The 13,553-nt window shown below is 54.1% G+C and overlaps 5 protein-coding genes across 5 annotated transcripts; 4 read left to right on the top strand and 1 right to left on the bottom strand.

Annotated features, from left to right (window-relative positions):
• Nucleotides 1-1,391: 1,391 nt before the first annotated feature.
• Nucleotides 1,392-4,896, top strand: MAA_08950 (chromatin assembly and remodeling factor; the record flags this gene model as incomplete). Its single annotated transcript, XM_007826948.2, has 7 exons — nucleotides 1,392-1,394; nucleotides 1,474-1,539; nucleotides 1,614-1,672; nucleotides 1,778-1,796; nucleotides 1,864-1,929; nucleotides 2,004-3,682; nucleotides 3,756-4,896. 7 exons carry the CDS (start codon nucleotides 1,392-1,394, stop codon nucleotides 4,894-4,896), a joined length of 3,033 nt encoding a protein of 1,010 aa, XP_007825139.2.
• Nucleotides 4,897-5,987: 1,091 nt separating this feature from the next.
• Nucleotides 5,988-7,009, top strand: MAA_11409 (palmitoyltransferase ERF2; the record flags this gene model as incomplete). The annotated part of the gene is made up of 2 exons (XM_011413403.1): nucleotides 5,988-6,534; nucleotides 6,642-7,009. 2 exons carry the CDS (start codon nucleotides 5,988-5,990, stop codon nucleotides 7,007-7,009), a joined length of 915 nt encoding a protein of 304 aa, XP_011411705.1.
• A 376-nt stretch (nucleotides 7,010-7,385) lies between these two features.
• Nucleotides 7,386-10,142, top strand: MAA_08951 (pentatricopeptide repeat protein; the record flags this gene model as incomplete). The annotated part of the gene is made up of 1 exon (XM_007826949.2): nucleotides 7,386-10,142. The coding sequence occupies one exon, from the start codon at nucleotides 7,386-7,388 to the stop codon at nucleotides 10,140-10,142; it is 2,757 nt and encodes a 918-aa protein (XP_007825140.2).
• Nucleotides 10,143-10,382: 240 nt separating this feature from the next.
• On the bottom strand, nucleotides 10,383-11,466 carry MAA_08952 (Centromere protein Mis12; the record flags this gene model as incomplete). Its single annotated transcript, XM_007826950.1, has 2 exons — nucleotides 10,383-11,360; nucleotides 11,407-11,466. 2 exons carry the CDS (start codon nucleotides 11,464-11,466, stop codon nucleotides 10,383-10,385), a joined length of 1,038 nt encoding a protein of 345 aa, XP_007825141.1.
• Nucleotides 11,467-12,000: 534 nt separating this feature from the next.
• On the top strand, nucleotides 12,001-13,300 carry MAA_08953 (GMP synthase; the record flags this gene model as incomplete). The annotated part of the gene is made up of 2 exons (XM_007826951.1): nucleotides 12,001-12,075; nucleotides 12,173-13,300. 2 exons carry the CDS (start codon nucleotides 12,001-12,003, stop codon nucleotides 13,298-13,300), a joined length of 1,203 nt encoding a protein of 400 aa, XP_007825142.1.
• Nucleotides 13,301-13,553: the final 253 nt, after the last annotated feature.

Genomic DNA, 13,553 nt, shown 5'->3' with positions numbered 1-13,553 from the left:
TTGTGTCATATGAGTGGCCACGACGGGCAAGGGCAACATTTGAAGTCAGGGTCGTGGTCTGCTCCAACTGTGGCGGGCACCAGCTGCACAATTGGCCTGGTGAACGTGGTGAACATTGGTGCTTTTTTTTCCTATTCGTCTTTTCACTCCCAGTTTTTTTGTGCTCGAGTAACTTCGGTGAACCGTGGTTCTCAACACGCTCTGTACTTTGGTGCGTGTAACGAGCCAGTGGGCCCTCGGAGCAGATGCTCGAGTGTCAAAGACGCACTCTGGCATGGGAAAGGGAGACAAGGAGACGGCGCAGCTAACTAGTAGTTAAAGGTTTCCGAGTCTGGTTTGTGAGTTTCGACCGAGCGAAGTGTTTGTTTGGTCTAGTACGCCCTAAGACTGTCTCTTTTGCCCAGGTTCAGCCGTAAACTGACGGTCCAACGTCACAAAGTCTTTCTTGACAACGCGACAAGTACCTACTAGGTACTTTAGGTACCTGGGTCCATGTCCCAGAAATCCGGCTAGTCCACTTGGTGTTCTAGAGTTAAGTCGGACGGGGAGGGGAGTGGGAGGTTCGCGGCTCACATGTACCCCGCCGACGCGCCCCAATCTATGTCGAGGTACCTTTTCGCTGCGCATGACCCGTTAAGGAACCTTATCCACATGGGTGCCCTCGCTGGCGGCTACTTGCACGCGACGTCACTGGCCTGCCGCTGTTGTCCGAACGGTTCTACTTTTCTGTGTCCTGGGTTCCTCCTGCCTTTCTTCAAATCACTTCTCCGTCCTTGTCTTCCTTGCTCCTCGAGTCTCCTTAGCTCTTTCCTTCCAGATTTAAGTGATCCAATCCCAGACAAATGGTCAACTGGCCTTCTTCCTCTTCCACACAACCCCACAGTTTTTTTGATGCTTGCTCCTGCTTGGCTGGGTTCCCTTCACCTCCCGCTTGGCTCACCTAATTCTTTTTCTCCTTCTACGTTGCACGTCAACAAGACTCGCGCGTTTTCTTCTTTGCAACTTTTTCCATCTTCCGGATCGTCGCACGCCGCCAACCCTGTTGGACGCGCATAGCAACGCTACTCAACCTACTTTTACTTGATATATATACCTTGAGACTCGGACATATTGACTCGCGCGTCACGGCACCTGCGTGTAAGTCTACATCGGCAAATCCCCTCTGGAACTAACGACGCCAAAAACTACTCAATCTCAATTCCCTCGCTCTTCTGCTTTCAAACAGACTTACGCGCCCGCAACATCACCCCGCCTGCCTTCGAATGCTCCTTTGGCTCTTGTTTCGTATCTTGCATAGTTGTTAGCAAGGGGTATCTGCTTGTATAACTTCTCGTCCTGGAGTAGCATTCGTCTCTGCTCCGCCACGCGGAGCTTCACTTTTCCTTGTCACCATGGTAATGACCAGTCCTACGAGAGACATCAAGTTTCTTATATCTCTCAGAAATTCCAACCACCACTGACACACCCTCACAGGTTCTCTATAAACGTAAGCCGGTGCAGTTCCTGCCACCGGCAGATATCCAAGATGAAAATGCAGAAGTATGTACTGGGTTTGAATTTCATCGCCAATAGGCTCGAACTAATAGGAAAGCTTACATAACTGACTGACCCAGGTATGGCACATTCCCCAGACCGGAGAGCTCTTCCAGAACTATGAGGACTACCTAAGCCGGTAAGTTTGGCCTCGCGCATATGGTTTGCTGCGCTGGCATGGGCTCCTTTGCTGGTATCTCATAACATGGGAAGTATTTGTGTGCTGATAATTCATCGCCGTCAGTATGGACTTTTACAAACAGGTATTATATATTCAGTATCCGACGTTTTAAATGAATGCGCTGTGTCGTTTCTTACACCAGTCCTTAGCGTCGATTCAACGACCAAATAACAGGCCACTCTGGCCTCACCTTTTTTGAGGCTTTCAACAGTGAGGTTCGATTTTACCCATTCTCCAGCACATACTGTCAAAAGAAAGTGCTGCTTACTTTTTTTCTCTGATCGCGCAGCTTACCGGCGGTCGCGAAGTCGAAGCTTCGTTTCCCGAAGCACTTAAAGGCCCAATTCTCCGCAAAGTCCAGTTCCAAACCATTTCTCGTCTGGACAACCTTGTTGATTTAATCTACGAAGAATTTAAGCACGATTATTACCCGGGGGAGGAGGTGACGGTAACCTTGGACGGCGGTGATAGGATTCACGGTCTCGTAAGGGATAAGACCACGTACGGCCCAAGAATATTACCTGACGGCTCCCGGACACTACCTGTGACACGCTACCTGGTCAACATCAAAGACTCCGACGAAGAAACCAACGTTACCAATGAGCACATTTGTCGCGATCGTGGTGTTTTCACCAAGGCTATGCTACGTTCGTTCATTAAGAAGACGGTTATCAGAGAAGCATGGACGGGGGCGCCATGGTTAGTCAAGCATGACTACGCTAACATGTATCACATTGATACCAGAGTCCCCCCTCAGCTTCGACACGATACAAAGCTGCTAGAGCGGAAGCAACTGCAGGCCCAAAAACGGGGGATTACCAACGAATTGAACGGTGTTTCAAATGCCGGACCAATGCGACTCCCGGAATTGAAGCCTGCTACAAAGCATCAGAAGGGGAAGCAAAGTCAATTCGGTATCAAGGGGCTTAAGTGGCCTCTCAATGAGCCTGTCAATGGCGTTGACGGGCTAATACAACATGAGCAACCAAGGGCTCCGATACGTGAACCCACCCCGCCTCCTCCTCCCCCCCCTACCAAGTATCCTATTGAAGACCTATCACTACCGCCCAAAGAAGGCAGCGTTCGTCCCCGTCTCAAATTCATGTGTCATGATCCTCCCGTCAAGATTGAGCCCGAGATTGACGAATCTAGGCCATTTTTTGACAAAATCGACATGGCCACAGTTGGTGCATTCTTAGAGACCTGGGACACCCTGAATGTATATTGCGAGATCTTCAAGCTTGACTCTTTTACATTTGACGACTTCGTCGAGACTATGTCTGTGGCTTCCGAACAACTTAAGGTTCAGTTATTTGACGAGATTCACTGCTCTGTGCTGAAAGTACTAGTCGACTCGGAGCGCGAAGGAGGTAAAGTTCGCATCAACCTACCGGAACTAGAAGACGAGTACAGCGACGAAGAAGAAGGCGAGGAAGATGATGATGAAGCAGACGAAGGGCAGGAGGCAGCCGCTGAGCCTGAGGAGAAGCCAAAGGGTCGCGCCACTCGCAGCAGTCTCGCCAAACTAGAGGCCGAAAGGTTAGCGGCAGAAGCTGCTGCCGCCGAAAAGGAAGAAATTCGAGCAGAACAGGAATCGCGCAATCGAGCCGAAGAATTGATGAGGGAATTTGATTGGATAGATCACCTTCGGAAGCGCAACTTCTCCAACGGCGGATGGGAGAGGATCATGGTTGGACTGTTGCATCAGTTATCTAAAGACGATCGCTACAAGGAATCTTGTGAGGAATTGCTCGAGCAGCTAGTTCCGGCTGACTCAAATCCTACACAAGAAGCCATTCGACAGAGTTATGCTGAACTCGACGTCAACTGTCGCGTCAAGGCCTTGCAGATCATATGTCTGCTTACGATGCAGACAAAAGCTGTCCGTGGTTATATGGAAGACTGCAGTGAGACCATGACCAAGTATCGCAAGGACAGAATCGAATGGCAACGACAGAAGAAGCAGGCGTAAGTTCTTGTGAATTTTGCACACGATGCGAAGCATACCTCTGAACCAGAGGCTGACTTGGCTGTTCTATAGTATCGAAGATGTTCGCCAACTGCACGAACAACGCAGAGAGCTTGTACCCGACCCGGATCCATATGAACAAGTTGATGCCAATGTCGTGAAGGAAGAAGAGGATGCCAAGATGGCTGACGCTGACGAGTCCCAGATCGACAAAGAAGATGCAGAAGAAGGTAACGACGAGCCTAGCCAGCCAAAGGGTAAACGACGGGGTCGTGCACCAGCGGACAAGAAGAAGAAGAAAGATGCAGAACTCGAAAAGGAGAAGAAGGAAAAAGAAAAAGTGAAGGAGAAGGAAAAGGAAAAGGGGGCGGAGAAAGAAAAAGAAAAGACGCGGAAAGAGATGATCAAGCTGACTTCTCAACAACAGAAGCAGTACAACAAGATTCTGAAGGAGATACAAAAGAAGGAGGACATCATCAAAGAATGCGAAGATGAGGTGGCAGTTATCGAAAACGATCTGCGTGAAGCGGACTGCCCACGTACAAGGGTTCTGGGCAAGGACCGCTTCTGGAACCGATATTACTGGTTTGAAAGAAACGGAATGCCTTATGGCGGGTTGCCTACAAGCTCCACAGCAGCAGCCGAATATGCCAACGGGTGCATTTGGGTCCAGGGACCCGATGACATGGAACGCGAGGGGTACATCGACGGACCTCCAGACCTGTCAGACGAATACAAGGCCAAGTTCAGAATGACGGTGTCGGAGCGCAAAACTAGGGAGGAGAATGGGACCAGCGTTTTCACAGCCAGACAATGGGGCTACATCTCAGAGCCTGAAGATTTGCACGCATTGATTAAATGGCTAGACCCTCGGGGCTTCAATGAGCTGAAGCTACGCAAGGAACTCGTCAACTACAAGGAAAAAATTGCCAAGCATATGGAAAACAGGAAGAAGTACCTGGCAGGTGAGGAGGATAAGGACAAAAAAGACGAGGCCGTGACGAAGAGAAGCAGCTCACGCATCCGGGATAAGACCCCAGAACCGCCGACCTACCGTTGCTTGCAGTGGGAAAACACAATGGCGCTTGAGGAGCAAGGCCACATCCATTCAGACCCTCCGCCGCCCCCAAGAGCTAGAAAGCAAACTAAGAAGAGGGAGGCACAAACCGAGGCGGCAGGTCGAGGTGCGGCCAAGTCTCGGCGGCGAGGCTAGGTGGCTATAAAGCACTTGGATTGATCAGTATGGTATACCGGAGCTTTGATTTTCCTCCAGAGGTTGACAGCTCGGAGGTGAATCACAGACGAAAATTGGAGGGTATTCTTTTTGGAAACGGGAGCACTAAATGTCGCTTGTGTACTCTTTGCTTTTTGTTTTTTTTAAACAGCGATGTTATTTTTATGATTGGAAGGTTTCGTTCCTTGGATAAGAAGTGGTCGATGTTTTGGTATAGACGAACATAGATGCCTTTGGTCGGGGCCGGTAGGCGGGCATAGAAGTGTTTTTCAGGAGCGCATTCGGTCAGGCTAGGACAGATAGACGATAGGGACATCAAGTCATGAATGAATGTGCGAAGACGAATTGGAGTTTGCCTGCGGTACATATAGTGTTGTGTAGACTAAAGTGTATCATGTTGTACATTGGGCTTGGGTGATGGGAGGCATCGGGCGCATTGACAGGCCGGCGGCTTGATTGATGCTGACGATGGTATTTATTAGAAGTTGCCAATGTATGTACTGCGGTCAAATAGTAGCAGCGGGTCGGGGCAAACAGTGGGATGAAATGGGAAGGCAATGATGTTTGGACGAGGCTGAGGATAGTCGGTCGGTCGGTCGGTCGGTCGGAAACGGGTGCGAGTGCGAAAGCGATGATGATAACGGGTGACGCCGCAGCCCCCAACTGAGACGTGCAGCACTGCAGCCGTGCCTGGACGACTTGCAATGGTTGCATGTGAAGTCCCCAAGCGGCATGGATTGACTGACCACATGTGCGACATGGCCGCGAGTGCTCGTTGGAACGTCTGGCATGCGCCACCATGGGCCGAGGCTGCAGCGCGCATCCTGGACGCCTGGGCATGGCGGCATTCCTGGGACTTGACAGGCTGATGGGGTCAATCAAATGCCGTGTCTGAGCCGGGCTAGGCACTCCGTACGTACATGGGAAGTGCCTGGCATCATCGATGACGGACCATGGATCGCCTGCCGCGGTGGAGAGTTGGCATCGGCCATTATATCTGAGCGCCTTCGCATAATGCTTTTTGTTGACGCCGGATTGAAGGAACCATGCTTCAGTGATTTACCATCATCATGGCCGACAATTCCCCCAAGATTACGCTGTACTGGTATGATTATGCTGCCCAAACACGGACACATTTGTCTGGTCACCACGCTCTTCTCCCCATCCACCCAAACCTTGCCGAGACTGATGAACTACATGCTCACTCGACTGACCCAAAACAAAGGCTCAACCATTCGCGCTCGCAGCGCATCATATGGCTCCTCGAGGAACTTAAAGTCCCCTATGAAATCGAAGTCTTCCACCGCGACAAGGAAACACTCCTCGCGCCCAAGGAGCTCGAACAGATTCACCCACTGGGTAAATCGCCCGTGATTGCAATCGTGCCCCCCGGCGGCGATGCAAGCAAGCCCATTGTTCTGGCCGAGAGCGGATTCATGACGCAGTATCTCGTGGACCATGTGCCCGAGGGAAAGAAGCTGACGCCCACGAAGTGGCAGGATGGCAAGGAGGGCGTCATTGGCGGCGAGACGGAGGAGTGGTTGCGCTATGGCTATTACATGCATTACGCAGAGGGGAGTTTGATGCCGTACTTGGTCCTTGCGCTGGTGCTGTCTCGTGAGTATTTCTTCTTCTTTTTTTATTTTCTTGCCCATGATAATACGCCAGCCGATGGCGCGGGATTGTTCACGATTCAATCCGCGGCTAACTGGGTCTCGGAATAGGCCTCAAGTCTCCTCAGGTCCCTTTCCTCGTCCGCCCCATCACGTCCATCATTGCCAACCGCATCATCTCCATGTTTGTCTTCCCGAATGTCAGCAAACACCTTGCCTTTCTCAACCAGCAGCTCGCGACGTCGGGCGGCAAGTACCTCTGCGGCGATAAGCTGACCGCCGCGGATATACTCATGAGCTTCCCTGTTATCGCTGGGTCTGGCCGGTTTGATGAGCTGGGCTACTTTGAGGGCGGGTCGTGGGAGAAGGCGTATCCCAGGGTTGCAGAGTATGTCAAGGTGTTGGAGTCGGAGGAGGGGTACAAGAGGAGCGTGGAGAAGATTGAGGCTATTGATGGCAAGTTTGAGGCCTCGTTGTAGGGGCGAGACGATGTGCTGGTGTTATGTCATGTGGTTGACGGACGTAATACTTGCAGCTGCCAGGGAGGCTATGATAACCTAGAGGTGTACTTTGCATGCCAGGTAGTTGGTACATGCGCGTCCACCGGAACGGAAACTTTTCTTGTGATGATGAATCAATTTTAATTATGTATGTATTGGCACCGAGATCAAATGCCATGTACTTGAAATAGTGGCATTGCAGTATTGCAAAGACAATTGACCTTGGTAGCTAACATTTGTTGAAGCTTTGTGAAACGCAGTCTCCATTCATTGGCCAAGTGGGCCCGCATCCCTGTCGCCAACCACACCCCTCGAAAAAGTTCCCACAAAGAGCCGTCGACCTTGAACATCTTCTATGTATGCCAGACGACAATTCGTGGCAACTCGCGCGCGCGCATTCGCCATGTACGCGTCAAGAACTGTATGTTCACGATGCGCCTCTAGTGTGCGTGCCGCTGTGCCACCGACGTACAGATCGGCGCCTGGAGCTGGGTCTGGATCTGTCGCGTGGTTCTCATCAACGGCCTCGGCGGCTTCACAGCAGGCTTCGAGCTCGAGTTCAACTCCCCATAGCTTCAGACAAACCAGTGAAGGGACCATTTCCAAGACTGGCAATCCTCAACCTCGACAGCCCCCATTCTCTCAGAAAGCGGGTGCATCTTCAAAGAGGCAGCCTAGACGGAACAAGGACGCCTCTGCGGCTGTAGCTCTGTTCAACGATGTGGTTCAAAAATCCGAGGTCGCTGCTCCCAGAGAGTTCCCTACCCGACCTACTTCTCGCCAGTCTTCTGCGTCTACTGTGTTTGGAGAATGGGAGATTGCCGCCAAAATGAAGGAGCTGGAGGAAAAGGATGTCGAACCCCTCGAGAGATTGCGTCTCTTCCAGAACGACATATGGCCACATGTTAAGGAACTTCGTGGTCAGATCCCAAAGCACCTCTATCTTGCAACCACCATGTTCTTGGCGCGCACATTTGACACGGTTGCTCAACAAGGTCTCACTGGCGCCAGCGTCGCTCTTTCGAAAATGTGTGCCACAATTGGAAAGTGGGATCTAGACATGCGGAACCAGCTCGTTTTGAATCTGTGCCACACATTAATCAGCAAGAAGCATACTTCGGCGGAGCGGAATGCCCTCGTTGACGAGCTCTTGGACATGTGGAAGCATATTTCACAATTACGGAGGATGAGTCAGTTGCACAATGGCAGGCTCTGTTTCGTTTTGCCGTCCGAGGATGAGATCATCGAGGATATTTCAAGCTCTTCAACATCTTTGACGAAGCAGACCGAACCAGGCGAGGTCAAGTCCTCAAACATGGCACCTACGACAAAAGCCCTGGCGAGTATTTTTATTCAATTCCGATTCGAGCAAGCTCGTGAACTTGTGTCTGGTCTATTGGCCACCCTTGCTATACTTTCGGATCCGCGTTTGGCGAGAGATGGCAGCCAAATCAAGGCAGCACCACTGTTGAATCTCGTTTCCATCGTATTGGACCACCAGCCTGCAGACACCGCCTATGTCAATGACATCTTTGCCGGCAAAATAAGATTTCCGTCTTCAAAACTGGCCGATTTGCAGTCCTACGTGCTAGCACAGTGGCCGCAGGCTAGAGACATGGTTATGAGGCACGACTCGGAATGGCGAAAAAGCACTACATCGTCTCACAAGCCATCTCGCTCGTCGAGTGAGTCGTCCTGCCTATCAGCTTTCCACAAGCAGCTCCGTGCCGCCTATCGATCTCGCAACACCGGTGCTATTGTATCTATCTGGCAGGATCTCAATGCCACTTTAGTTCAAGATCAAGATCTGCGCCGGCAGATGAGCGAGGACCCAGACTTTCTGGATTTTTGGATTTTTGTCTGGTGTGCCGTAAGACGACCCAAGAAGCTGCAAGAGACATTGGATCTCATGCGTGAAGTCGGCATCCAGCCTACGGTGCGATCATATACGAGCATGATGCACGGGTGGAAAATGTGCAAAGACGCAGACCGTATTGAAGCCCTTTGGAATAAGCTGGTTGAATCGGGACTGAGACTCGATGCCGTCATATGGACCGAGCGCATCTCTGGTCTGATTGAGGCCGGCAAGCCACAGTCGGGCATCCAGGCGCTCGCCGAGATGCAAGCTCTGTGGAAGAAAGCAGTTGCCAGTAGAGGCAGCGTCGAAAGCGCGGCCAATGTCGCCGTCCAGCCCAGCACAGAAGTCGTCAATGCCGCCTTCAAGGGCCTCATTGGCCTGGATCGACGGGCAGCAAACGAGGTGCTCTACTGGGCTGGGAGGGAAGGCATCGAGCCCAACATCCGGACATACAACATTCTTCTGAGGGAGAGTCTCCGCAACAGCGCCCCCGAGGATGTGCAGAGTCTGCTGAAGGCCATGAAGAAACGGGGCGTCGAGCCCGACGCGGCCACGTTTACGATTATCCTCGAGGGACTGCTCGGTTCCATGGAGAACGCATCCGCAGCCGAGCAAGTCCATGTCGTGAGCCAGATCCTCGGAGACATTGAAGCAGCGGGACTGAGGGCAAATCACGAAACGTACGGCAAGATGCTGTATGCCGTCGCGTCGCTTGCCAACGGCGGTGCGGACGAAGCCATTGCCGCCGTGCAGGACCACATGAAAGCCGCCGGGCTGTCGGCCACGCCGCACATGGTGACGATTCTCATCGAGCGGGCCCTTTCTCGAGATCCCCTGCCTGCTGATGCGGGCGCGACCGTCCGCGCCCTCCTCAAGGAACACGGCCTGTCTAATGTCGCGCAGGGCGACCAGACGCTGTGGGAGCGGGTGATGAGCGCCCACGCCGTCACGGGGGACAGGGCCTCTGCCATGGCGGTGTTTGACGACCTTGCGCGTGCAGGACGGCCCGTCACCTCGCTGCCCTGCTTGACCGATCTGCTCAAGGCCCTTCTAGCTTCGGAGGATGCCCAGGCCGCACAGGACGCGAGGCAAGTCGTGGGTGTAGTGCTGAATCATAAGAAAGCGGCGGCAGAGGGCTCGTTTGGCAGAGACACGCGGTATTGGAGGCACCATTTTTGGTACTTGGCAAGGGAAAACGGGTTGATCGACTGGCAGGAAGTGCCGGCTCTTCTGGAGAGTAAGCTGCGCGGATGAAGCTTTGTACCACACCGTCTGAGAAGAATCTCGGCCATGGGTGACGTGTGATGTGTGGTGTGTGCAATATCATGTACGATAGATGTATCAACACTTGTAAATAAAGATGTATATTACCTCGCTTTCCTCCCCTTCAAGGGAACCTCGTTGACGACCGCTCATCCCGGCACCCAGAACCCCCCCATCACAACTCACAAGTCTCTTGGTAAAGAAGGGGGAAACAGCAACACAGCAACAGCATCAAGACTCATCCACGGTCTTGTCGTCCCCTTTCGACCCTCCCCCCTCATTTGCCAACAGCGAGGCAATATTCTCCAAACCCTCCACCTCGCCTCTCGCCAACGACCTCCCCCCGCCGTGCCACTCCCCGTCGCGAACCTCCCCGTGCGGGCCGAGTTCCAACGCCCCCGATCGTTCGAGATACTTGCGCGACGCGCCCTCGATGTACTCTGCTCGCTCGCGGCGCCACGACTTGCCGTCCGCTTCTGCTTCCTCCCCGGTCTGCGCACCTAGTTCCGGCAGCAGCCGCCTTAGAGATTCCGACAGCGACCGCAGAGAGTTCAACTGCGACAGCGTGAATTCCGTAGTCGTAGTAATCGGTTTATTTGTCCCGCCCTGCTCGAGCGCCGCCTTTTCGCGCAGGAATCCGAGCTGTTTGTCGTCCCCCTCAGGGGCAGTCCCTTCCTTTTCTGCTTCTTCCTCCTCCTCCTTAACCGCGTCCTGCGCGGTGGAGACGCCCAGTACGCGCTTCAACTTTCGTAGTAGTGCGTCGTTTCTTGCCCTCTCCGCCTCGAGAGACATGTGCAGTTTCTGGCTGGCGTGCAGCCTTCGTCTTAGGGCGTTGACGCTCTCCACTGTTGGTTTGTCGGGGCTGCTTGACAGGTCGAGGCCGTCGTAGTGCGATAGGCGCATGAATGGCTGGTCTTGGGGCTTGACCGTCAGGATGTTTTGCATGGTGTAGAGCTCGAAAATGTCAAAGTTTTTGTCGATGGCGGCGTTGAGGAGGGTTTCGAGCTGGTGGGTGCCGTTTTCTATCTCGAGCTTGGCTGCGTCGAGGGCGGTTTGGGCGGCATCGGGGTCTGTCGCTTTGGGCTTGGGCACCTTGAAGCCTAGGTTTTGGGGGGGGATGGTGAGGAGGAGGCGTTCGACCGAGTCGAGGGCGCGGTCGGCGAGCACGTTGATGGTGTTGATGATGTCGTCGAGGAGGGCCTGGGCGGACTGGGTGAGTGGGTGAGCTGGGGTTTGGGAGGACAGGTGTACGCACCACTGGCGGGTAGCTAAAGTGCTCTGTGAGGAGCTCGTAATCCGACCCGTTGGTGGCCATGATGGTTGGAGTCGAGCGGCACGCGCCCTTCAACGCGTCCTGCACTGCGGCGCCGGTCGAGGGCGCGGGGATGAGCGGTGTGTCAAGGCAACGTCAAGGCACTGGTTAGGAGGCAATCATATTTCGTGTTGTACCTGAAAGAACAAAGAGAGGGGAAAATCCAGCAATGGCATGTGGTGTTGCGGTTGCACAGAACCAACCTCTGACATGCGGCACGACGAGGTGCATCGACCGACATGGACATGGACGGACATCTATCTGGACCCACACACCGACTTGTCGGAAAGAACCCCACGCACGCGGCCTCGAACCCCTACGTCACCCCGCTTCGCACACAAGCTCGTGTCAAGTACTTTAGGATCTGAGGTTGGCACCGACAGGTCGTTGCGCCATCACCGTCAACGCCTCCCCTCATGGGCTCATCTCACACACTCTCCTTCATTGCAATGTCCCTAAGCTCATGCAGCATTTGACGCCGCCAAAGAATAGAAACCAAACTTCCCACCTAGAGCGTACTCGCATAGGCCCCCAAACATGTCCCAGTTCAAGGACATCATGAAGAACGGGTGGCATCCGGAGAAGTCGGGAACCGGAATCAGGGGCTCAGTGGTGCGTACTTGGCCTTGGCCTACCCCTACGACAACCTCCTCGCATAGATACCCATCTAAGCACCTATGTACTGACAAGATCTGTTGCTGCCGACCAGTCTGGCCTCATGGGCCGCAACAAGGATAACAAAGACGACAGCAGCTTGAACCACGTTGCACGTCCACTGACCGACCTCAAGGACCCGGCGTCCTTTGCACCGCCGCCCAGACGAACAGGCTCTGGTCTTGCGCCGCCTCCAAGCCCAGTCTCGACAAAGCGCAAGGTTGTTGCGGCTCCGTCCAAATACGCCGATCCCAGAGCTCGGCCGGCTGAGCTTCCACCGCGGAGTACTGCGTCAGGCGTGGAGAGTGGCGAGGCCTCGCCGACGCGGGACGGTGTCGACAGGAGGAGTCCGCCCTCGTACGACGAAGCTACTTCAGGGGCGGCCGTCTCAAAGGCACCGCCGCGTAGTCTGCCGCCTCGACTGCCTCCGAGAGGTGCCGCCGGAGGGGGCGAGAAGAGCGCCCATCTCAACGAGGGAGCCGTGAGCCGGCTCGGTGCAGCGGGCGTGTCTGTTCCGGCGCTGGGAATTGGCCGTGGCGGCACCGCCCATTCAACCTCACCAAGTCCCCCGCCCACCTCGTCACGGGCTTCACCTTCGGCCGAAGCATCAGGGGCCGGGAAATGGGGCGCCCAGGTCAACCAGCTCCAAGGCCGCTTCGCCAAAATGGCCACCCCTTCAGCGGCGTCCTCTGCCCAGGAGCAGCAGCCCAGCCAAGGCACCTCGTGGGCTCAGAAGCAAGCAGCTTTCAAGACGGCGTCGGCCTTCCAAAAGGATCCCTCGTCCGTCTCCTTCTCCGATGCCAAGGCCGCGGCCAGCACGGCCAACAACTTTCGACAGCGCCACGGGGAACAAGTTGCCGCAGGCGCCAAGGCCGCCAACAAGTTCAGTCAAAACTACGGCATCGCGGACAAGCTTGGTGCGTACGCTGGCTCGCAATCTACACGGCCGACCCAGAACAAGTCCGAGCCGCCGCCGCTACCCGGTCCAAGTCAGCCATATACAGGTGCCACGAATGATGCTGCTCAAGCGGCGGTCTCAGGATTGGCTGGCAAGAAGAAGCCGCCGCCGCCGCCCCCTAAAAAGAAGCCAGGTCTCGCTGCTGCAGCAGCTCCGGACCCTGCCTCTGCTGCACAGGGAGATATGCCTCCTCCCATCCCAATGTCTACGAGGCCACAATTCTAGGGATTTTGCAATCTTTGAGAGGCTAGTCGTGTTAACCAAAAATTTCTGTGTACAGAGCATCGCATATCGGCGTTCCTCCCCAAGGCTTTTTCGTGGGTGTGCATTTTGAGTCATTGCCAGGTTCGACGTAAGGGGTTCGGAGTCTCAAAGAAACATGTCCGGTGAACAGAAATGAATGTTCCCAAGAATATGCTACACTAGCATCCTCTTCAGAGTCACTTGGCCCAAGCAAAAGAACGGGTTCTAGCGATTC

This window comes from Metarhizium robertsii (genome assembly GCF_000187425.2).
Source record: "Metarhizium robertsii ARSEF 23 chromosome Unknown MAA_Scf_7, whole genome shotgun sequence".
In the NCBI taxonomy this organism is placed as follows: Eukaryota; Fungi; Ascomycota; class Sordariomycetes; order Hypocreales; family Clavicipitaceae; genus Metarhizium; species Metarhizium robertsii.
This window is presented reverse-complemented; position numbering and strand designations above follow the sequence as displayed.